General features: G+C 37.2%; 1 protein-coding gene across 1 annotated transcript in view; it reads left to right on the plus strand.

The window, feature by feature from the left end:
• The window catches only part of cdh7a (cadherin 7a), an 88753-nt gene that overhangs the window by 21418 nt on the left and 43263 nt on the right, over window positions 1-24072 (plus strand). The window contains exons 2-3 of the mRNA XM_066723975.1: window positions 9709-10003; window positions 17527-17646. Coding sequence (XP_066580072.1) covers window positions 9709-10003; window positions 17527-17646 — 415 coding nt within the window. The remainder of the gene's footprint in view (window positions 1-9708; window positions 10004-17526; window positions 17647-24072) is intronic.

Below are 24072 nucleotides of genomic sequence, written 5' to 3' on the forward strand. Positions count from 1 at the left end.
GTGGCATTTAAACGATGCCCAATTGGCACTAAGGGGCCTAAAGTGTGCCAAGAAAACATCCCCCACACCATTACACCACCACCACCAGCCTGCACAGTGGTAACAAGGCATGATGGATCCATGTTCTCATTCTGTTTATGCCAAATTCTGACTCTACCATCTGAATGTCTCAACAGAAATCGAGACTCATCAGACCAGGCAACATTTTTCCACTCTTCAACTGTCCAATTTTGGTGAGCTTGTGCAAATTGTAGCCTCTTTTTCCTATTTGTAGTGGAGATGAGTGGTACCCGGTGGGGTCTTCTGCTGTTGTAGCCCATCCACCTCAAGGTTGTACGTGTTGTGGCTTCACAAATGCTTTGCTGCATACCTCGGTTGTAACGAGTGGTTATTTCAGTCAAAGTTGCTCTTCTATCAGCTTGAATCAGTTGGCCCATTCTCCTCTGACCTCTAGCATCAACAAGGCATTTTTGCCCACAGGACTGCCGCATACTGGATGTTTTTTCCTTTTCACACCATTCTTTGTAAACCCTAGAAATGGTTGTGCGTGAAAATCCCAGTAACTGAGCAGATTGTGAAATACTCAGACCGGCCCGTCTGGCACCAACAACCATGCCACGCTCAGAATTGCTTAAATCACCTTTCTTTCCCATTCAGACATTCAGTTTGGAGTTCAGGAGATTGTCTTGACCAGGACCACACCCCTAAATGCATTGAAGCAACTGCCATGTGATTGGTTGGTTAGATAATTGCATTAATGAGAAATTGAACAGGTGTTCCTAATAATCCTTTAGGTGAGTGTATATATATATATGTTTCCATGGATCGAACTTCTAGAATCCAAGTCCATCCAATCTGATTAAAATGTTCTAAATTATTCACGAAGTTTCAGGCCTCCGGGGTTAATTCAGTTAGCACTACAATTATTAAAGATGACCAGAATGGCTTTATCATCAGGATGCATCTTCATTATAATGCTAACAAGTGCTGAAGCTTTTATTACACTGGGTAATGAATGCAATCGTCCCACTACGTTAATTGTAAAAAGGCCTGATATTTACAATTAGGTCCATAAATATTTGGACAGTGAAACAATTGTCATAATTTAGGCTCTGCACAGCACCACAATGGTTTTGAAAGGAAACAATAAAGATGTACCTAAAGTGTAGACTTTCATCTTTAATTTGAGGGTAGTTACATCCAAATTGGGTGAACAGTGTAGGAAGTTCAGGCCTGGCAGTGCATCACCAGGGAAGAAACACAGCATCTGGTGATGTCTATTGGTTCCAGACTTCAGACAGTCATTGACTGAAAAGGATTTGCAACCAAGTATTGAAACTCACAATTTAATTCATGATTATGTTAGTTTGTCCAAATACTTTTGAGCCCCTAAAATTGGGGGGACCACGTATAAAAATGGGTGTAATTCCTACACCATTCACCCAATTTGGATGTAACTACCCTCAAATTAAAGATGCAAGTCTGCACTTAAAGCACATCTTAATGGTTTCCTTTCAAATCCATTGTGGAGGCGTACAGAGCCATAATGATGACAATTGTGTCACTGTCCAAATATTTATGGACCTAACTGTATATAATGGGTGTATAACATGAGCTCCCCTGTTTTTGTAAGTTCTTGTGACATCCTCTTATTTCACTGCTGGTTCAAGGTTGTAAATACAGAGTATCATTTTTTTTCTTTTAAACTTAGTGAATTGGGTGAACCCATCTTGGGCAATCCAAACTGCCTTGACCATAATTGTACTATCCAAGCAGATACCTTCAGTAAGACAGTACTTTAAATAGCCCCATTGCTTTGATGAAGCCTCACTGAGACATTTAACTATTAGCTGGGCTCTTCAGAACCATTTACATTGTCTTGCTGGGCTGCCAGTTTGCTTACACTGTTTTCACTGGATCATGGAGCTATACATAGGGTATACATGATAAAGCCACATGTTTGCTTTGATAGAATGTCATCACAGAGATGATTGGTTTCTGTGAAATGTTTAAAGCTGTGAACACAGGTCCTCTTGCATCTGTGTTGCTAAAAATGTGTTTTAAGCAAATAAGAGGAGAATGTAATTTGTTAATCACCACTTGTCACACTTCCCGGGAATACCTCTGAACATGTGAGTGTTAATTCAATGTAATGTTAGAACTCACCTATACCCTGCTAGTAGTTTGGTTTTATAGTTTTGATACACACTAGAAAGCTATATGTTTTCAGATTAAATGCTAGGTATCCATCAGGCAATCAACCTTATCTTGACTTTAGAGTATAATTATATTGTATAAAAGTACAGTAAATTGGGCAAAATGAATGTTTCTCTCATAACATATGCAGTGATTACCTTTATTAGATTTGTAAAATATTCAGTAAGATGTATTTATTTAATTATTTATGTATTCATATTTAAAGGGGCAATGTAAGTATTGGGTGGCAAATTAATTAAAATAAATCCTCATCCTAGTCATTTCACAAATTCCTCTCAAAGGGGGCATATATAAAAGGTGTGATCTATCCCCTTTCAGAACCTTTGAAAGTACTATTATGCAGTGATGCAGTTACAGAAATCAGGTGTTAAAAGGTTTTATTTTGCTTTGGAACGCATGCAAGTTATGAAAGCCAACCTGCCTAATAATGCTGCGTATTTTGAAGAACTGTTCAGAAACCTAGATGTCTAGTCTGATTTGGTTCGGAGAGCTTTTCAATCTTTTTAGTCCAGCAGTAAACCACTTTGACTAATGGTAAAATTAAGCCGTGTCCGGTCAGCCTGGTGATCTGTCCATATGAATACACTTGTTTATATTTTTTTTAAGCTGTGTGTTTTGTCTCACATAATAAGCCATGCACAGAAACCTAATTAAGCCAGAAGAGTCTTTCATGGGGGAAAAGGGACCACTTTAACTATAGATACAAGACTAAAGCAGTAATAATGATTCATTTTTTAACATGCATATACTGCATGTGTAGGGATATGGTACGTTAACAGCAATGACTGCCACATTGTGAAGTCACTTTTCTTTTTAACGTCAGCAGCCTGTATTATGTGACTTGAAGCTTAGGCATGCAAACTGATCTGTATGTGAATTACACTGATGTGTCTCAAAGTATGGCACAGTGGCTGCGGGTGTGTCTGCCTGAGTAGAATGTGCCTGTTCTCCCCGTGTCGGTCTCGTCAAGTGCTGTTTTGGTTTCCTCCCACATCCCAAAGTAATGTGCTTAGGTCTTCTGTTCAGTCAAATTCAATGGAAAATCCCTCACCTGTAGGTAAGAAAACCATCTCTCTCCATTCTATGAAAATGTCTGTAAAATTCTCCAAATAATAATCCAACTAGGATTATCTGGTTAGGATAGTCATCGGTTTGGAAACCATTTTACTTTTCTTGCATTATCATCATGTGGGAATATTAGATTGCAGTCATCTGAAGGGAGAACACTGGTACCAATGTAGAAAGCTTTGAAATTCATACTGTGCATTTTTAAAAATATATTAGCATGTCCAATATTGCTTCATTTTCTTATAACAATGGAAATGTACAGTATCTTGTTTCATTCGCTGCAGATAATTATAAAGGAGCCAGTCTTCATAGTGCTGTCTGGGACAAACCAATTTGAACCTAATTATAATAATAGAGTAGAGGAATGAATTACAGTGGCTGTGACATTTTGTAGCATAGAACAGTGAGCTACACTCTTAAATATGCAATACATTACTATATTACATTTCCCCTACATAATATGAAAGTCTCTTAATATGAAAGACAAACCTCACTTAATGCAAAGTGCTTTCCATTCGGGCAATTGATTGGTACTGGTAAGCATTACAGCATGGTCTTCATCATAAAATCCATTTACATAAGGCCATCTTCGTAAGCACATTGCACGTATGATGGAGGGCAGACAGATGAACACAGAATTTGTTGAATCCAAAACAAGCAGTATTTGTAATTTGCAGCATAATTGGTCTTGGCAACTGTGAGAGACAAATGACATAATTTTGCTGTGGGAAAGTAATGATACACTTCATTCATTTTATTTATCATATTGCAATATGTTCCCTATGATAAGATGGGCCATTTCCTGGAAGGTGTAATTTGAAGAAATTATTATGCATGAGAGACAGCTCTGCAGAATGAACTGAACTGAACAACAACAACAAGAAAAAGCTAAAAGGGAGGAGCTTATACATGCATACTACATATAACACATCATTTAAACTTTTCATACCACACAGAGTCCAATCCTTTTTTATTGCTCTTAATTTATCACACCAGTAATAAATCGTGAGTTGTGTTTGCTATTCAGTGCTCTTCATAATATTTTTAGTCACTTTTTCTGACCTGTTACAATGTCAAGGTACTTTAAGTTGTCCTGTACCTACAACTACTGCTCCTTGCCTTGATTAGCATCACTTCACTTCCACTTTGTACAGTATTGTTGGAGTCTACTTTTATGAAGCCTTTTTTGTGACATGATTTTCCATTAAGTACTTTAAGATTGGTATGCTAAATAATGGAAACCAACTGTTTCCAAGCCTGGTACGTTGGAGTGGAAATTTTCCTGGAATGTGAAATTATGTGACATACACTGTCTTAGTAATGAATACAATAACTTAAACAAACTAACCGTATACTGTCAGTACTATATATTGCTTTATTCTTAATTTCCCTACCAGTATACTGCAGTATACTCCAGAAGCTGCCAGCCATCATTTGACACATATGTGCTCCGTGGCAGGTTGATAGTTACATTGGGAAAACAATGGGAAAACAGGTAGCGGTTTGCTGTGTATAAGTGATCTAGCACACAGAATCATAGGGCAATAACACAGTGCTATATTCAGAGATTTGTCACTATATTTAGCATAACCTAAACCGCTCTTATATCTAGACAAGTAAAGCAAACTGATAACTTAGTATCGCCACACGTGCCTCCCCCTCATTGCATGCAAAGGTGTCTTTCGCCACAGAAATGCAGCAAAGCTAGAATTACATGAGTAACAATTTTGACTCGGCTTGCCACTCTTTCAGGTCTTTCATTTCCGAAAGCTTAGGCTAAAACTTGACAGCTAAAGTAGGCCTAGTGCCTTAATCTTAGCCTCCAGCTGACACCAGCCTGCGAAATAAAAGAAACACACAACGTGGCACAGTAAGGTACCCTTTTAGAGATGAGAGGGTGCAGATTGATGGACATACAGGCTGAACTACTCTCTCTTGCTTCCTACCTAAGTGGCTGCCTCAGCGCATAGTAATTGAGGCATACAAACAGGGAGACAGAAAAACTCATTACAGGTACCATGCTGTGCATACTCTCCAGAGAAAACCGAGAACCACAGTCCCTAGTGGAACACCTCAGAAGCTCAAAAAATTCCAAAACATTAAATAGATAAATAAATAAGCTGAGGTATATATTGTTTCAACAGCAAAGGCTCAATGGTATGTCCAGTGGTGTGACAGTATGCACACCCATCCATTTAAACAATATTAGTTTATGGTTACTATACAATATTTTCTCCATTAAACAATGCTTATCTGCCATATGATCTATATTTTCCGAGTTCTGAAGCAGTTCTAAACACTTTCACTACTTAACAGGACATGCCATATTGTAAACTGCTGTGTAAGCCGGTGTCCAGAAAATGTGTCAATCTGCCAATAGCGTATGGTGCAGAACCAAGTTTCATTAAAGGGGAGGTTCATTGTATTCTCTGTCTGTTGCCATTATTTTTAAAGACTAGTGTGCCGTGATTGGCAGTTTTAATGCATAGATTTGTAATATGTGGACTCTAAAACAACACTTGCTGTTGTATGTCGTTGTTCGGAGAAAAGGTTAAATTAAGGTTAGTTACGAACAGAAATAACTATTTGCAGTGGTGTCTTTAATATTTAAAGCATTAAAAAATAACATAAATGTTTCATAGAACGGTTGTTTTTACATAGCCAATGCATTTGCTACACAATGTTTTAAAATGTTACAAATGTTTTTGTAACTTGTTAGGAATTGTTTTACTGGTCAAAAGATTGTTAATGGCAAACAGAAAATACTATTTGCGGTGTTGTCTTAAAGGTTTGAAAGCTTTGAAATGCAAGTTCAAGCGAGTTCAATGCTGTAAAGTGTTCCATGGGCCGGATTGTCTAATTTTTCAGATAGTCTAATTTTACATAACCACACCGGGCAGACAAACATCAGCACACTCACATGACTCCAGGGTGTATATAAGCTCTTTAAACTAAATTAATGAAAACCATTGTTTTAATGTGTACATATTCACCCAGCACTGTCTCCCCCCAACCCCACTAATGCCTATATTCAATCCTGGAATCACTGTGGAGGATTTTGTAAACTAAAATGTAACCATCTCATCCTCCTTGTGTCTCATATTAGGACACGCTGTTATCCTTCATGGGATGTTTCAAAGACAGTATAAGACTGACAGCTTTATTTTCTCTCCCAAACTACAGGCTGTCACTTTTATTCTGGTTTCATACCATCTTTCCCCACATACCAAACCTGTTGTTAATATTGCCTTCCATCCCTTATTTATACTTTCTGTAACCTCACAATATCCTAGTCTTCCCTGACAACCTTTTTTCTCCTTTTTTCCTTCTTCAATTTTTCCTTTTTTTCTCCCCCTCTGGCTGTTGTATGCTGGCTGAAGCCATATATCCTGTTACCCTGATGCAACATTTAGATAGTGTTTACACTGCTTCAGGTGCCCCATACAGTTGTAACAAATAAATAAGGCAGATAACAAGAATACCCAATTGTGCTTCAAGCAATAAACCTGAGCTGAGTATTCCTTTATAGCACAGCCAATGCCAGTAAGGGTGACACGGCCTCCCAATACATGACTTTGAAGATCTGCACACCGATCAAGAGAAAGAGGGACAAGCAGGCACTGCTGCAGTAAACAATTAATAACTGAAATTTGCACCAAGTGCCATACCCTGAGTAATGTGAAAGTCTTCCATCTCCCCAAATTAACAGAGCACTGCACACTTTATCCACATTGCCCCTCCTAATATACCAGAAAACTGTTAAATCTGAAAGAACACTCACATTTCAACACACATACATATCTAACATGAAGAGGACATTAATGCTAATTGCATCAAAATTAATTATAAATGTATTTATTTACTTTCAGTATGTAAACTGAGTAGGAAATGCAGGCACATTTTATTTAATTTTATACATTGTATTAATTAATTTATGTAGTAATTTACTCACTTAATTATTTACTTAATAACTTGTTACTTACTTCCCTACCTAATTTACTTATATATTATGAATCTACCTGGAATAGAATGGCCAACTATTATTTTAACTGTAAGACATTGTGAAATTTAGGTTTTACAATCATCTTTAGATTTCACTCGGCATACATAATTGACTTGACTTGTTCTTTGTCCATTGGTTAAATAATTGAATAGTACAAAAAACAATACATGTGATATGGACAACATCCATTTGACGGATAACTAAGCTATTCAGTCTTTGGCTTGCCAACCCCTCAGTTTCCAACAAAATTGTATTACATTAGCCAGTTCCTGTATTTTTATGTGGACTAATGGCCCATCCGGTGTAAGATTAAAGATCAGTTTTCATATAAATTGATTTAGATTTGAAAGCAGATAGAAACACCAAAATTATTCTCCAAGGGCTTTTTATATATATAAATATATACTAGTGCCAGTTTCACCATGGGAATTTTGTGGGTACATTGCATAAAAAGTATGTCGACTAAAGGAAAGTCTTCTTTTCCCCAAGTGCTGAACTGTAACTCTAATAACTTTTATCAAAGTTATTTTTAAAAGCCCTTCAGGCCTGTATTTTCTGACTAATGGTAAATGGAGCTTGTCAGTTAGGACTGTTAAAAAGAGAGCACAATGCTTCATCTAAAAGAACTGGAAATATAGTCATTAATTTAAAAATGTGAAAGAACACATTTTTCTACACACTTCTGGTAATTTTCTGTGAAGTAACCTTTTTAAGTTAAATTTATATCAGTCTTTTATTGTGATATTTATTTGAATTATTTTTGTTTACTGTCATATGCTAATCAGGAAGGGTGCCAGCACTGATGTCAGCTTAAAAAAAAGTATTCCTCATTCTAGTCATAAAAAGGGACAACTGCTCTATTTAAGTCCTGTCATTCTTTTTTTACCAAAACTGACTTGGGGGAAAAAAGGCTTGGAAGTTGATAAAGAAGTGCTTGCTGTCAAAACACATCAAGAAAAGAACATCTGGTGCTCATATTCAAAAGTGGCTCCATGTTTCCTAGCTCCATAAAAAGTTATGGGAAATTAAGTTTATTTGCTCTTTCTTCATGGTAACATCTTCACAGTGTACCTTGCTAGATTTGCACCTTTCATAGATACTTTAAAAATCAGAAAGTGGCTCTACAACAGGATACATGAATGATGATGACAACAGAAATAAATATGTTCTTATAATTTCTTTGGAGCTGGTAAACTAGGATTGCACTTTCCTTATGAGGAGAAGGAGTTTAAAAGTCACCCTTTCCCTGCACAAAATACAAACAAAACCCAAACACATTTCCGAGGTTGCACATAATTGTCATAGGTGCTAATGTAATTCGTACACATGGTAAGGTTTAATGGTTCGATGGTTTGCTGGGGTCAGATGCCGCCCTTTTCCACCAAAGCTTCTTCTGCATCCTGCAGGAAGGGAACACCATTCTTTTGTGCTTCTTCTGAGTGCAATTTATATGCAAAGCATCGGATCAATGTCAGCATTGATTGAGCAAGATTTTTATGATTAACTGGTTCCAGTTAATCTGTTAAAATACAGATAGATTTTCCATTCTATCTGTATTTTAAAGAGTGCGCTCCTTCTGTACACACTAGCTGCCTATGCTTTTTATTATTATTATATATGTATTCTGATGAGGACATTCATATATTTAAATATTCTTAAGCGGCAATATATACCTGATAAATAATATGACATTTCATTGATTCATTGTGTTAATCACTTGAAGATTTTCCATCGTAAATTGAGATTCTCCTTTCAGTCACTCTCAGCAATTATTTGCTCACCTCCTGCACAGATACTACATCTGTTGGAGATATTTGTGGACATTAGGTTTAAAGATGTCTCTCATTAGTGATATGGGGTGTTGACTTCAGGACATGATTGAAACAGAAAGCTGACATGAATGTATTGTCACACAGTTAAAGTGAGCTTGCTAGCATTTGATAGTGGAATGAAGAGGAGGCCTTGTGTGCTAATGTTTATTTCGAAAAATAAAACAGCTGAGCCACTTGATGAAAGCCTAGCAAAATGAGAAATGTAGAGAAAATCATTGAGCAGAATTCCTGTGGTGACCAGAATACTGTACTTCTTCCAGAAACCCCCCCAAAAATGTATCTTACACTAAACAGTAGCTAGGGTTGTATTTAAGAAAATGTCTTGAACTTGCTCAATACCAATTATATTTTACAAGCAAGTCTATGCTGATTTCAAGTTTTTATTTGGGCGAAGATTTCATTTTGTTTTTTTGTTTCTTTGTTCCCCTCCCCAAAGCATTGGACTGTGCATACTTTGTCTTTCTACGTTATCGAAGGAGTCAAATTGCAGGCTACAGCACCTGACAAAATAAATTATCCCTACCTACTTTTGATGGGCCTGGCTTCCCCCCGTTGCCTTAACCTTGTCTTATATCCATTTTTCAACAGCTCCACTCTGATGTTGACAAAGGGGATGGCGACATCAAATACGTCCTGTCAGGCGAAGGAGCCACTTCCATCTTTATTATTGATGAGAATACTGGAGATATTCATGCCACCAAGAGGCTGGATCGTGAGGAGCAGGCCTATTACACCCTGAGGGCCCAAGCTGTGGACAGGCTCACAAACAGGCCTGTGGAGCCAGAGTCGGAATTCGTCGTTAAAATACAGGACATCAATGACAATGAGCCAAAGTTCCTGGATGGACCCTACACTGCTGGCGTCCCAGAAATGTCTCCAGTGGGTAAGTGCAGAAATGGTATTATTTGACGTGTCTTTCACAAGGCTTTGTACATATTTTATTTACAATTGACAAACATCCTCCAATCCAGTGCTGGAGCACCAAGTTTGTTTCTTGTTTTCACTCTTGTCTGTGATTATCTTAACTACATAATTGAATTAAATATTGGGCTGCTAAGGCAAATATCTCCTGCCTATCTCCTCCAGGACTGACACATTTGCCAGCACAAAGGTGTCCTGAAATCTGTGGGAGGCTGACACACCAGGCCAGGACCTACCCGCCCCAGATCTTACACATACACGTTTCAAATCAGTTGACCTGTTGGTGCTCATCAATCTATCCCAATAATGCATTTAACCAAAATGTGGGCCATCAGTATTATTTCTTGTCTGCAGTGAACCCCACAGCATCCAGGTAGTGTCTGTTACCTAATGCACTTCCATGGACTTCAGCGTGTCATGGGGTGTCAATGAACTCAGTCCATGAATTTACCCGGTCCTTCTTGAGCAGTTATTCACGGCTCTCAAGATGAAGTGTCAGAGATCGAAGAGCAAAAAAATAAAAACTAATAAGCTTTCTGCAACCATTGGTAAGGATAGTGGGAAATAGAAGCCAGAGTAGGAGTTTTTTTGTATTTGTTTATGCTTCTGACCAGAAACAATGTGTCTTAGTCACACATGTGAAATACCCTAAACTTTGTCTTTTCAGTCATGTGTCATGAGTCAGTCTGATGAGAGATTCTCCCAATGCCTTTTGGTGTGCTTTCTCATGGTGTTTCCACCAGAGCATTTTCCTTGTCTATCCCTAAAAGCAGATGTCCTTTTTCTAAACCTCACAAATTTACACCTGTCCTTTTAACTTAGACCTTGGATAGGTTTCATTGCCACCTGGTATGAATTTGTATGACCCCAAGCTCTACCGAGTCCAGGCTGAAGTACTTCGGTCTAACAGAGTGGTTTTATATACTAATCCTTGTTATACATGCATAGTGCAGTGCGTTACACAATTGAATACAGTTTTGAAAGGAAGAACAAGAATTAATTGCTAACCATTTTTTATAGGAAAATTAATTATTGCCTGCCAAGAGTAGTGGAATTTCAAAAGGGATGTATCAAGAGCATTTTGTAAATCATCGAACAATGAAAAATATTGACAAGCAATTTAAGACAAAAGGTTACCAAAAAAAAAAAAAAAATGTAGGGGTCTTTGTTGTGCTTCAGGGAATTCTGAATACAAAAACACATTCTACCACAGAAAAAGCAAGCATCGAAAAATCCAAACAATAAGCATCATTCTGTCTAACATGAAAACCATTCTGAGCAAAATAGAATTTGACAAAACAGCTGGCGGCAAAATAATAATAAAATAAATAATACAATAAAAAAGATCAAATAAACAAAAGAAAAAAGAAGGGAAAAAACAGAACTTTAGATTAACATGTACAGTAGCACCTAGAGATGTTTTTATGACACAGAATAACAAGCCTGTTTCAGTTCAAGACCTGAAGCACATTTTGCTTGAATGAAAAAACAAAACATGGATTAAGCTTTCATTTATAATGTATGTGACTCTCTACCAAGAACAGCACTTACACTACTAGAAGCTAAAGGCAGACCCACTTCCTTTGTACATTTATTACATATATTTGTATACAATAATAAGGCACTAATATCTGGTGTTCTTTTTTGTTTTGATGTGCTTAAAGCAATAGGAAACAACACATTCTCAATGCTATAATATACAGTCCCTATACATGTTGGATTTGTATGCTTTGTGCTTAGTAAATTCACCTAACATACGTTTTTAACTGGTTTATAACTTTCAAATTGCTTTCATATAAGGTGACTTAAAGGTCATATAATGGCCTCCTCAGTGGCCCTGTCAGTAAAAGCGCAGACTGATATATATGAGCTGAGGTTTGCTGGTTCGATCCAAGCTCATGACATTAGCCAATAGTGACCTGGAGTGCTCAGTGGTGGTGCTCAATTGGCCTAGCACCACCTGGGTTGGGGTGGGTTAAATCAGCAGGTCTTCTCTCGGCTTGTCATTATTGAGTGTCTCCTTTTGTCTTGCTGTACTGCTGGGAGGGATGTGCCTCTCCTCCAGTCGGTGATGAAACCTCTCATACTGGCTGTTCAGCCTGCATGGTGAAAAGAGACAGTTGGCTTCAAGGGCAGTCATTGGAGGAGCCTGGTTGTACTTCCTCACCCTCCCCATGTGAAGGTGATGTGATGAGCCGAGATGCATTAGCACATTTGGTGATTCAAAATTTAGGGGGGAGAAAATCAAAAAAATATATAATGTAAGAAACATGGTTGTATGTATGATGTATTCATTTTTATTTATTAAGAGAGTCTGCTTCTAGGGTTGCAAACTCAATTCCAGGATGGTTGCAGTATCTCCTGTTTTTTACACCAACTGGAGCATACTTGTGTACTTCCTTAATATAGGTAACTCATCGAATAGACATGTTTTAATGTTTTGTTCATTTGTGTGTTGTTTTTGGGTTGGGGGGTTCAGGGTTCACTGCTTATAATCTGTGGTCTGCAGAGAAGTATTCAGTTCATGCAGCTCATCAGCTAATTAGGCCAATGAAGTAACTGGGAATTTGGCCGGAACAAAAGTCATGAGACACTAATTTGCAAATGGCATGGAGCTTCTTATCCTGGGTGCTGCCTGGTTTCAGCCACCCTGAGGAGAACACGACTAATTGCGGAGCCAGGGGTTTGGTTTGGTGCAAAGAGATGTAAGACATGTTGAGGAGACAGATTTTTAAAGAAAGAAAAATGTTGTCATTGGAGAAATATGTTACAGAGACACGAAGACTGTTTAAATGATTTTTTTTTCCTTTTATCTACTTTGCGTGATCACAGTGTAATTATATGTGTAATCTTATATGATTTATGTTGGCGCCTATAAAAGTGATTTACAGTGAAATAAACTACAACAAGGGTACAGAACTCCAGTCCTCAAGAGCTGTTTTATAGGAGTATCAGTAACAGTTTAAGTGTTTTGTTAAATTGATCCAGTACAGAAATAATTAGTCCAATTAGGGAATTATGAGTTCATCTACAGTTTAAACTAGAGAACTGTGTTGCTGGTGGAAACTAGACCTAAACGTCAATAATAATAATAATAATAATAATAATAATAATAATAATAATAATAATAATAATAATAAAATAATAATAGATTTATTGTGGTAATGTTGTTCAGCCTGACACCTGCCTTGCTTTGTTTAAGTGAGCCTAGAAGATGAGCTGTTATTAAGTTTTCCTCCAGTGCAGTAGCATTTGGTGCTTGAGTTAAACATTCAGCGGAACTTGATGGTGGAGTTAAATGTGCCTTAAATCTGGTTCTAGTCTTTTTTAAGCTGTGGTCTTTGAGCTCAGCATGGCACTTAGATGCTCAGAACGGATAAGCTTCCCCTAATTATTTTTAAAGCCTTTTATTGAACCAGTCAACCATCCCCTCCCTCCACCCCCTGTCAAGCGGCAAAGACTTCTTTCCCCTTTAAACAGCAATTTCTGAAGGTTGGAATTTTTATCTGACTCCTATGTCATTTTCAAGAAATTACATTTCAACCTCTCTCTGTTAAGTGACTTGTAAGAAGATGTCGAGGCAGAGCAATATCATTAAATACCAGTGAAGCATGACCTTGTAACTTAATTTTATACCACCCTAAACACAGGTAATTACACCTTTTATTGTGTTCCGTCTTGAGGGTTTTATCCCTTTTGAGCAGGGTCCAGGAAAGTGACCTGTTTGATGGTACTAAAGAAGGCAAGAAGGGAAACTATTTAATATTATAGCACCCTCTAATGTTCACACAATTCTAGTAAACATTTCAATATGGATTTGGATGATACCCCTTCTAGTCTTGATTTATCATAATTAACAAACCGTGGTAACGAACTTGGAGAGAACGTTCCAGGGCGACATCTAAATGTAGGCAATGCATTTACATTTAATATAGGGCCTACCAGTACAGACACATGCACATGTAAGATGGTCTGGTCTTTGATGGACTTTTGCTGGAATACCACCTTCACTGCTGAACTCCATATAAGCTACAATGACAGAATGGTTCAACTTTGTAAAATATGTTTTTTTTTGTTCTTTGTTTTTCAAGCTTCAAACATCCTCATGAGAATTATATCAAGTACTATAAATAAGGATTTGTGTCTTTACTTTCTGAATAATACTGACGAAAAGGCACTCAATCAGTGTTACGGGGCTTTAAAATACACTTGGAAGACAACATTTTCTCAGGGAATTGCATGTAGCCTTGCTTCTGTGTAACCACATCAGTTGAATTGCATATGTAACTGTGCAATCCATGATCAACTGCAATCACCAAGTACTTTAATTATAAACATCGCTGTAGTTGACCCATGACATTCCTCTGCAATAATGCTTGCGGTAATGGCAGCAGGTAAATCACATAACTCATTGAATTCATTTTGCGGCTGTTAGTGTTGCTATAGGTCAGTTATGTCAGAATTTCATCTTTTGATATACTCTTGTGCACACTGAAGCTGCTTGTCTTGATATCTATCACCATACTGCTGCAGAGGTCAGCTAATCGTGACCAACAATAGTTATTTAGAGGGGGAAATGCAATCTGTACTTCTATAACATAATGAAAGGTTAGGCCGTGATGAATCACTGCCTCGGGTGAGGTTGAAGGCCCTTGCTTGCATTAAAAATACTATAATGTAATGAACTCGATGCAGGCACCTTGAAGGTTATTCTTTGACGTGAGGTCATTTTTTGCAGCACATGGTAGCCACACAGCTGTATAAGTTATGGAATGTGTCGGAAAAACTAAAGTTCATCGGATGAAAATGTGCATGGGCAAAACTCTCCCACCGTGATGCCAGCGGCCAGATCTTCAAATTGCCTACAAAGATGTGAGCGGATCTGCATTGAATTCAGAGCTCCAAGGCATCAGCCTGGAATAAAGTTTGCAGGTGGATGGAAATATCTTATGTCAATCTCATATAAATAGATGTGTGAGTTATTTTACTAGGAGGAATAAAATTAAAAACAAAAAATAAGGTTTTATCCTTAATCTGACGGCGTATCTGACCCAGCACAGTTTAATCTCCTCCTTGTATTGTAAAAAGTCATAGGGATGGAATTACTTTGATATGTCATTGGAATAAGATACCTAGAGGTCTGAATAAGGATGTTTCATGCATTTAATTCTTGCAAGAAAGTTACATTAAATAAATGCTGCAATGACTTTCAAAACAACACCTGGTGGCAGAAAATACCGTGAGAGAAATTGAAGGCTATACCTTGTTTAGCAAAGATTATGAGTTATCCAGAAACACAGCGATACCTTAGCACACAGACTGTAATTTAACCCAGAGCTCTTCATTTTAGTTGTGATGGAAAACAGGGAGCTTTAATCTTTGCTTTCCATGAACACTTAATGCAGAAAACAGCAAATACGTAAATTAAGCTAAGGTACTGGCAGTTCTTATTAAATAGGCATGATGTAAAAGTGGAAAATATAATAGGCAGCTGCTTTTTTGTTTGTCTTTTGAATGCTGTTCATTTTTACTTTTATTTGAATTATTATTGCAGTCGCTACTTGTTTTGGGGAAGCCTGGCTTTTCAAGGCTGCTTTCAATTCAAAATGCCCATTTGAAACTCGCAATTCAAACGCAAAGGATCTGCATCTGACTAGTAAAGGGTTTACTATAAAGATTTGTTTTTGGCATGAAATTAAATGACTGTAGAAAACGATTCACAGAGTTCCTTTTTCTTTTCCAAATTGAAACGTGGGTGTAAACACATTTAACCAGCAATTTAAAACACACGCTTTTGTCAGCTGAAATCCATCATGTAACAAAACGTGTTGAGGGATAAAACATTTCTCCAAACAGCATTGAGTCTAAAGAATAGAATAGATCGCTTACCAATATAATTCTTTACAGCAGTCGTGTATGAGTGAAAGAGATGAAGGGGCTACCTGAGGAAAAGGAAGCAAAATTAGTTATTGTATTGTATTGCATTTTATATACATGGAAATGAAAAGTTGTCAACAACACTGAAATGTCCTTGCAAAATAATCTGCCTTCAAAAAAATAAAACAACCCACCCCCAACTCTCTCCTCACTCCACAAATACAGTCAAATGAGGAGTGTTGTGTATTGAGGTTGAGTGGAGGGCCAGTTTGACAGCTTGGAATATCAATGGGTTGCAGTCTTTTTGGGGGGCCACTTTTGATTGGCTCACACAGAGCAATGTACAAGGGGAGTAGAGAGTTTGTATCGAGTCATTTACAGTACAGTCTAAGTAATTTGATTGAAGCTAGTTCCAAAACATTTTTTGTCTGACCTCAGGATTATTATGCCAATTATCTTAAACCTTTTGTTAAAAACGTACAAAAGAGAATGCTTTTTGGTTCACTAATACAGGATCAATCATGTTCCCCATGAATGGCTTGCAGGATTAATTTGCTTGACATAGGGGACTGTGTGAGGAAGTGTTTGTATGGCACACAGTTTTCCTTTAAAGAGCCTCCCAAATATGTTCAAAAAGTTCACTGGCCATTGTATCCTGGTGATAACTTGGACATGGAGGTAGCATCTGGACTTTAAATAAGTCAACAATAATCATACAAACATAACTAAAACTGAACAAATGATGGTGGTAGAAATGTCCAGATTTAATATGGATTTTTACACTCTACCATTTTTGTATTTCTTCCACTTTAATTTCTGAATTTCAAATGTACATCAAGTCCTGTTGACTTCTGCAATTGCCACAGTGCTGTGAAGCATGCCCTTTTCACAATGCAAGTCCACAGTGCAAACAGCAGAGCTGTGGTATTGTTGGGAGGATTAGTGCAGCTTTCACAAAAAAAAAAAAAATACTTGTTTCAGAAAATTTGTATTGCTGTGATTGGCATGCTAACTTTTTCCATCGTCATGCAAGCTCACTTCAATGGGAAACAGAGAAATAAAGTTGTGTAATTGATGTCTAGAAGGAGAATTCCTTTTGCTAAAATAAAAATGCTTCTTAATGCAAAACACCACAAAGAAAAAATACTTTAAAAACTGCAATCCAAAAAAAAAAAAAAGAGAAAATCTTGAACTTACTTTCACTTCTGCCAGGATCCCGTGTGGATTTTTGAGGTTGTCACTAAACTCAGTACATCACATCAATCTCCTGTTTTAATTTATGTTGACAGCATACTTCAGAACTGAACTTCTCAGTATGTATTTTTATGAAATCTAAGTTTATCTCCTAACCACTTTCTAAAAAATGCATTAGAATTCCAACTAACGCACACGTTTATAATACTTTGAAAAATATTTTTTTTTAATAATTTTTATAATTAAATGCTTTAGTTGAATCAGGACATAATTCAATAATATATATGTACATTTCATTACAATATTTTCATTTAAATAGGGAAAAGCAAATGAGTTAGTGTACAAGGACATGATTTACATGTAAGCATCTGGTCCTTGCCTGTTCAAATGAGAATCTGCAACTTGTAATTACAGGAACCTCTGTTGTTCAAGTGACAGCCACTGATGCGGATGACCCCACATATGGAAACAGTGCCAGAGTTGTCTACAGCATTCTGCAGGGTCAGCCATACTTCTCCGTGGAGCCAAAGACAGGTAACACAGGTTATTTCCCATCTCCTTAACCTGACTGTATAGTCACCAAAATGTGTCCACTAACGTGAAAAAAAAGGAGATCCTTCTAGTGTCTCTGTACTTCTTAACCATGGGGGGCAGCCATTTTGGGATAAAGGGGTGTAAGACAGTGACTTTGTGTGAAACCTCTGTGGGTTTTTTGGGTATAAAGACACCAGATGCCGCTCAGTAGTTAAAGCAGAAGGACAGACTTTCAATGTCAATGTCAATGTCAAGAATGTCAATGTTCATAGGGTGAAAATGGCGGTACGGAGCTGAAGAGTGAACTTTGGTTGCTATGGCTGTTATTGTTGTCTACATGAGCCCTGGGAATCAATTTTCACCAAGATTGATCTTACTGATGCTGCATAATTATAGCATGTCACCAGTATCAGCAGTTTGATAAGTGCCTTTCACAATACTGAGGTAATTTCAGGCAGTTTTTGTATTTTAAATGTCTCCCCGCCATTTGGTTGTTTTGCATTAAACATTGCCATTATGCAGCCACCCTCTCCGATCCTCAAGAGCGAGGTTGTCATAGACATTTCCTTTTCGAATCATCCGCACAGTCTCCGTTTCCTCACACACAGTGCTGCGCGGGTTATGAATCACCCTGTGTAACTGTAGTGTTTTGCAAATCAATAATTAATAAAACACTAATTCCAGTCAAGCTGTATGAATTACGATGTACACGCACTAGCTGTAATTAAACTCTTATGATAATTCAATGTACCCGCTGTAAAACACTTTAGAACAAAGATGTTCTTTTTCCTTTTCTTTTTTTTTGTGTGATGCTAATAAAGCAGCAGTTGAAAGAACTACTACAGCATGAGAAGTGAATGTGGGAATTAAACAGTAAGTCTCTGCTCGATAGTTTGGTGTTTATTTTGAGAGCTGACTTATTGTTATTTATGGGGGGTACATCAGCAAGCAACTCGTTCTAGCATCTTATGTGTTTTTAAGTTAGTATGGCCATTATAAACATGGTTAGGCTTTGTTGTCTAGAATAGGAATGTATCCTTGGGAATGAATATGTCCTATGATGAATATCAATGCAGTCCTACCAGTATGCAAAAAAAAGGAATGTTTGAGAGAAACAAAAGGTCATTCTTCTCCTTTTTATGTTGATTTCCAGCTTAAATTGTAAAGATGCTAAATTATGTCCTTGTGGAGTAATTTTGTTCTTGAATCTATAGCATTTGAGTTTAATTGAGAAATGTGTTTAATTTTATAATGGTTGAAGATTTGTGTGTGGGTATGTGTTTTGAGTCACTAGGTTCTAAGAGTCATTTACTTCCAATCTTTGAAGGAATCTCAGTAAACAAACTTTGAAGATATAATAGGCCCTTTATTAGCTATAGCAATGGATGTGCTGGCCTTTGTAGGCAGAGATAGACAGCAGTGAAACATATAAATTGCAGGCTTACTTCAAACTAAAACAAAGCAGATATTCCTCCGCAGTACTTTAACCTCACAGTGATACACTGTGCATCTGGCCAGTTTGGTTGGATCACGCCATAGGTTTTTCTGGTTTCCCTTGCACCTAAGCTCTTAATGATTTTAATGGAGTCAATGCTCTGCAAAACGTATCAGAATTGCTAGGTCTTTAAACCATTGACAATTTAAAGATATCAGGACAAGCTCATGACCTTGGGCACTGTGGAAAAGGGAGTCTCTATCAAAGCTGAACATTAAGGGTAGTCAGATGCCAGACTTCCCAATCTTGTTTGATCCAAATCTTCGGTAGAAACATCCTCTTAATGATGCAATTGAATTAAAGATCAATAAAGCTCCCTTCACTATCATTTCACTTGTGCCGAGGTGTTAGCAGGCCTGTCAGAATTCTACTTGCAGTACCTGAAAGTGTTTCTTAGCACCCATACGTGGAATTAGCTACATTTTATTCTGGCTTAAAAACACAATGTTTTATTGTTTTTTGTTCAGCTATGGCCTCCATGTAGATAGTTTATATACAGTTAGATAACAGGTTTTGTTTTTTCTGCCTTTAAATATGCAAATGATTAATGCATATGAACACTGAATTTTTATCGAATGGGGCAATTGAGATTTGATTGGTCTAGAGGGTCAGTCTTATAGCAGACGAAACATTGAGTTGTTCCTTTGATCACTATGTTAATTTAATATGAATGACAAACCTAACTATCATCACTATTTATAAATACATTTTCTTCCTCATGGTTCATTGGGGAAAACTACACAGGGCAGTGCTAATGGTGAGATATATCTGTACTATTTTAAAAGTCACTGCTGCTGTGGGATGCATCCTTTGAGTGAGTGAGTGCCAATGATGCTAAAAGCACAACTGATGCCTCTAAGTAAAGCACTATTATTGGATATATAGTTCTGTAGGCAGACACATCCGCTTGTTTGTAATTTGTGCTCTGTTCTACGCCAGGACACTATTTAACCAAACCCCACACGGGAGACAAGATGTGAACCAGAAAAATACAAAATAAAACAACATAATCACTGACATTTTGCTTTTTAATGTAACAGCTATGGGATAACGGCCTTCCTTCTTAGATGCAGGGCACAAAACTATCAACTGTGACTGAGTTTGTCTGTATTATCGATAAAAATCCTTGCTTCTTACTTTAAGCAGGTAAATAGATTTAGCAGCGGGGCATTCATCCATACTTCTATGAATGTGTAAGAAGAAAAAACAAATACCGAGCATGCTCTTTCTTATAACAGCTGTTCAATATGAGTCCGACTGTTTAGCAGCAAGAGATTTATAGAATGTCTAGAGACAGACGAAGCTAATGATCGGGAGCAGCTTTAGTGCTCGTCTTTATTAACTTTGGAACACTTTATTGTTTATTTAAAAGTCTTCCCTTCTAAAGGTGCAAACACAACACTACCGTGATGTGTGTTACCAATTTGTTGCTAATGTTTGAATCCAACAGAGCAATTTAAATTTGGAGTTTCATTTTTTGAAATCTTTTTTTTTTCTGTTTTTTCGCCTGTCCTATGTGGCAGGTAAGCACTCTTACTCTATGCCACCCCCCAATTAAACATGGCACAAATAAAACCAGTCGTCATTAAGCTAAATGATATACCTCCATGCACAATTAGCACTCACATTAACATCTAAATAATAAATACATAGGGATATTTAAGGGATATATTTGCTCTTTGCTTATACCTGATATTTTTAAATGCCACAAGTTAACAGTTCAGTTTATCTCAGCACCTCCTGCTCCCAATAAGCTTGGAAATTAATTGATGTGAAATATTATAATGATTTGAATAATAAAAATAATACAAATCAAAAAGCCACAATCTGCACTTGTAAACCATAGGCCTCAAGTTCAAGGTGCCTCATAAAATGCAGTATTGCATCTGCCGCATTCTTATATTGTGGAGCCATCCAAGCAACCCACTGCAAGGGTTTTGCAGGCATCTGTATAATAATGGTAATCCCATCTTAATTACTATATACTGATGCCCTTTAGAATGCTCCAGTTGAGAATTGCATTTTCTAATCCATCTAGTTTTAGTGCCAGGATGGGTCAAGAGGCAATTCATGTACAGCAAATGGTATGACAGGATCATAAGAAAAAGCTCTATTCTTTTACAACAGATAGAATGGATCTGGAAGAAACTAATAAAGCAAGATTGTCCTGGTCAAATGAAAATCGTGCATGTTAACCTCAAAGGTGTTAAATAACAGTCGTTTGTGCTCCTCATCTAAAGCGAAAAGATTGCGTACTCCTACCATTTAATTTGGTTGATGTGGCAGGGTCTCCTTCTGTGTTCTTGCTGGAGACGTACAGCCAGTACGCTTAGCATTTTTATTAGACTCTTTTTCTCCCTCAGCTGAAATAAATTACTTCAATAATATATTGACTGCGAGCATTCTGGAGGTGCTTGACAGGAAGCATCAGAATCAAAGCATTTTGAAAGGGCACAAATCAAGGAACTCAATTAAAATGTTTTCCAGTTTAGAAAGCGAGTACCATCATTGCATGCAATGTGGCAGACAAGCCAATTTAAGATGCTTCCCAATTTCATAAAGTCCTTAAACATACGTTAGAGCTCACCAACCCACCCCCATTTATTTGAAAGCATGCATATTATTTTGAAGATAATGTATTTGAAGGAGTAGCTTATATCACGTGAATTATATTTTCTATTCATTATTTCCTTTTGCTAGTTCTATAATAGGTATTCTTTGTGACTCATTTTATTTCTGTTTAGGTTATCATATGAGCCGATAGCCATTCACTCTAGTTAAAATAACGTATTTAAAAATATAATCCTTAAAGCACGATGACTGAAAAGGTTGCTGAATTACATATGTTTGGCAATGTTTAAAAATGGCCACAAAAATATAAATTCCATTTGTATTTAAACTAATTTTAGGCATGTGTCATAGCTATTGAAATGTATCCCTAATGAATGTGAAGTATCTAAGAACATATGGGGGCGGGGAATCAATCAATCTATTTTTTTAAATAAAGTTAATAGATCTCGGGACAGAATTTCATATTGATAATTCTGCTTAACCAACTTTTCAGTGATCTTTTGTTTCCCCTTTCCTTTTTTAATGTCATGTTATTGGAGACATACTGTACAGCAAGCCAGGAAAATCCCAGGTAAAAATAACATGCTGCAGACATGAGTTTTCTGACCAGAATGACCTTGAAACCCTTTGTGACAGCAACCTGTTATCACAGTTCACAGATGTGATAGGCACGACTTAGTGTTCTGTAGACTGCCACTGTAATTGGCATCATGTTTAGTGAAGAAGAAAAACAAATCTCAGCAAACAGGGTTGTTTTATAAAAAAAAAAAAATTGCAGCAGAATACCACTCCTACATATGTATGATCAAAACGTTTCTGTGAACACTTTTGCACCACCAAGTTCAAGAGAAGACGACTTGAAAGCTGACTGATACACTGCTCTCTCGAGTGAATGTGAAGAGATTGTATCAGAATTTTTTTTAAATGAAGTGCACTTGCACCCAGAAATGGAATATTGTACATTAATAAATAACCCGGTGCTCATGTATACATTCTATTACATTAGTTTAGATGTGACACACTGGAAGTCTTTTTGTCACCCACTTCAAGAGTAAATCCAGATACCACAGTGTCCTGATGATGGAGTGGGATACATAACTTGCATTGTTCTCTGCCTTGGAAATCTCAATAGACAGACATTGATAGCACCTCTGTCTTTATTTCTATAACACTGACACCTGGTCCCTTAACCATCACTTTATTACCATCACAATTTTTCAAAAGGTGGGAAAAAAGAGGTTTAAGTTATTCACAGAGAATTATGAGTTCAAGAGAGTCTCAGGGATTCACAAAGTGTAATAATAGATATGCAGGCCATACCATTGTTAAATGAAATTACAGCGCAGTGTCCACTATCAAACACAGAGAAGTTCACATCCGATGATATAAAATAGTTTTGTATTAGTAAACTGTAAAGAGAGTATTTACTTCCTGACATTTTGAGCTCTGTACTGGCATGTGTTGCTTCTACCAAAACAGGGGTGGTCATGTTTTGATCAGTAGACTGTCTGGTTCCAGAATAGGTCAAAGTTGTCAATATGTGCAATATAATGCACATTGGTTTCACATATAAACATGCCTTGTCTACTTTTAAGGGTTTAAGTGAGTCTAAACAAGGAATAACAAGAAACTGGGACATTTAAACCATTGTGAGCGAATTGTCAGGACACCAGCACATTTAATTAAAATCTCTGAAAAACTAACAAGTCTCAGATAATAATTATATATGATATCCCTCCATATTAGCTACTGTAGGAAACTCAATTATTCACAGTAGAGTAACCTATGCATATTTTGCATTGTACCCTATGCAACATTTTAGTAGCCAACGCACCCACCCAGCAATCAATCTCAAATGCATGTTTTTCTCCATAGAAAATGGACCAAAAGAAATGTACCTACTCTCACTCTTTGTCACTTGCTGCGTCCTGACACCTGACATCTCTTGGCAATAGCCAATGCATCAACATCAGGGACCAGTATTTGAGTATTTGCGATTTTCATTATGTCATTCAGATGACTGTTTATTAACCAAGACTGCAGTTTGGTCTTGTTTAGGTTCATTATGGAGAATGACTGGTCAGAAAGATAAATACTCCCCCGAACTTGCAAAGGATCTTTGAGGACAACATCTTCAAGTTAATGTTGGCTAGCTATGGCAATGTAATCAAAGCAGCAGCTCTCGGCCTGGTGTTTTTTAGGTTTTCTTGTGATCTAGCTGGTTCTTGTCTGATGCAGCAGCACACACTCACAGCAGCCTATGTGTGCCTAGTGGACAAAATAGGAACTACATGCACCGTATTCCTTAATAGAAACATAAGAAACATAACAAAGTTTACAAATGAGAGGAGGCCATTCGA

The sequence above is a fragment of the Amia ocellicauda genome, chromosome 2, assembly GCF_036373705.1.
Source record: "Amia ocellicauda isolate fAmiCal2 chromosome 2, fAmiCal2.hap1, whole genome shotgun sequence".
Lineage (NCBI taxonomy): Eukaryota > Metazoa > Chordata > Actinopteri > Amiiformes > Amiidae > Amia > Amia ocellicauda.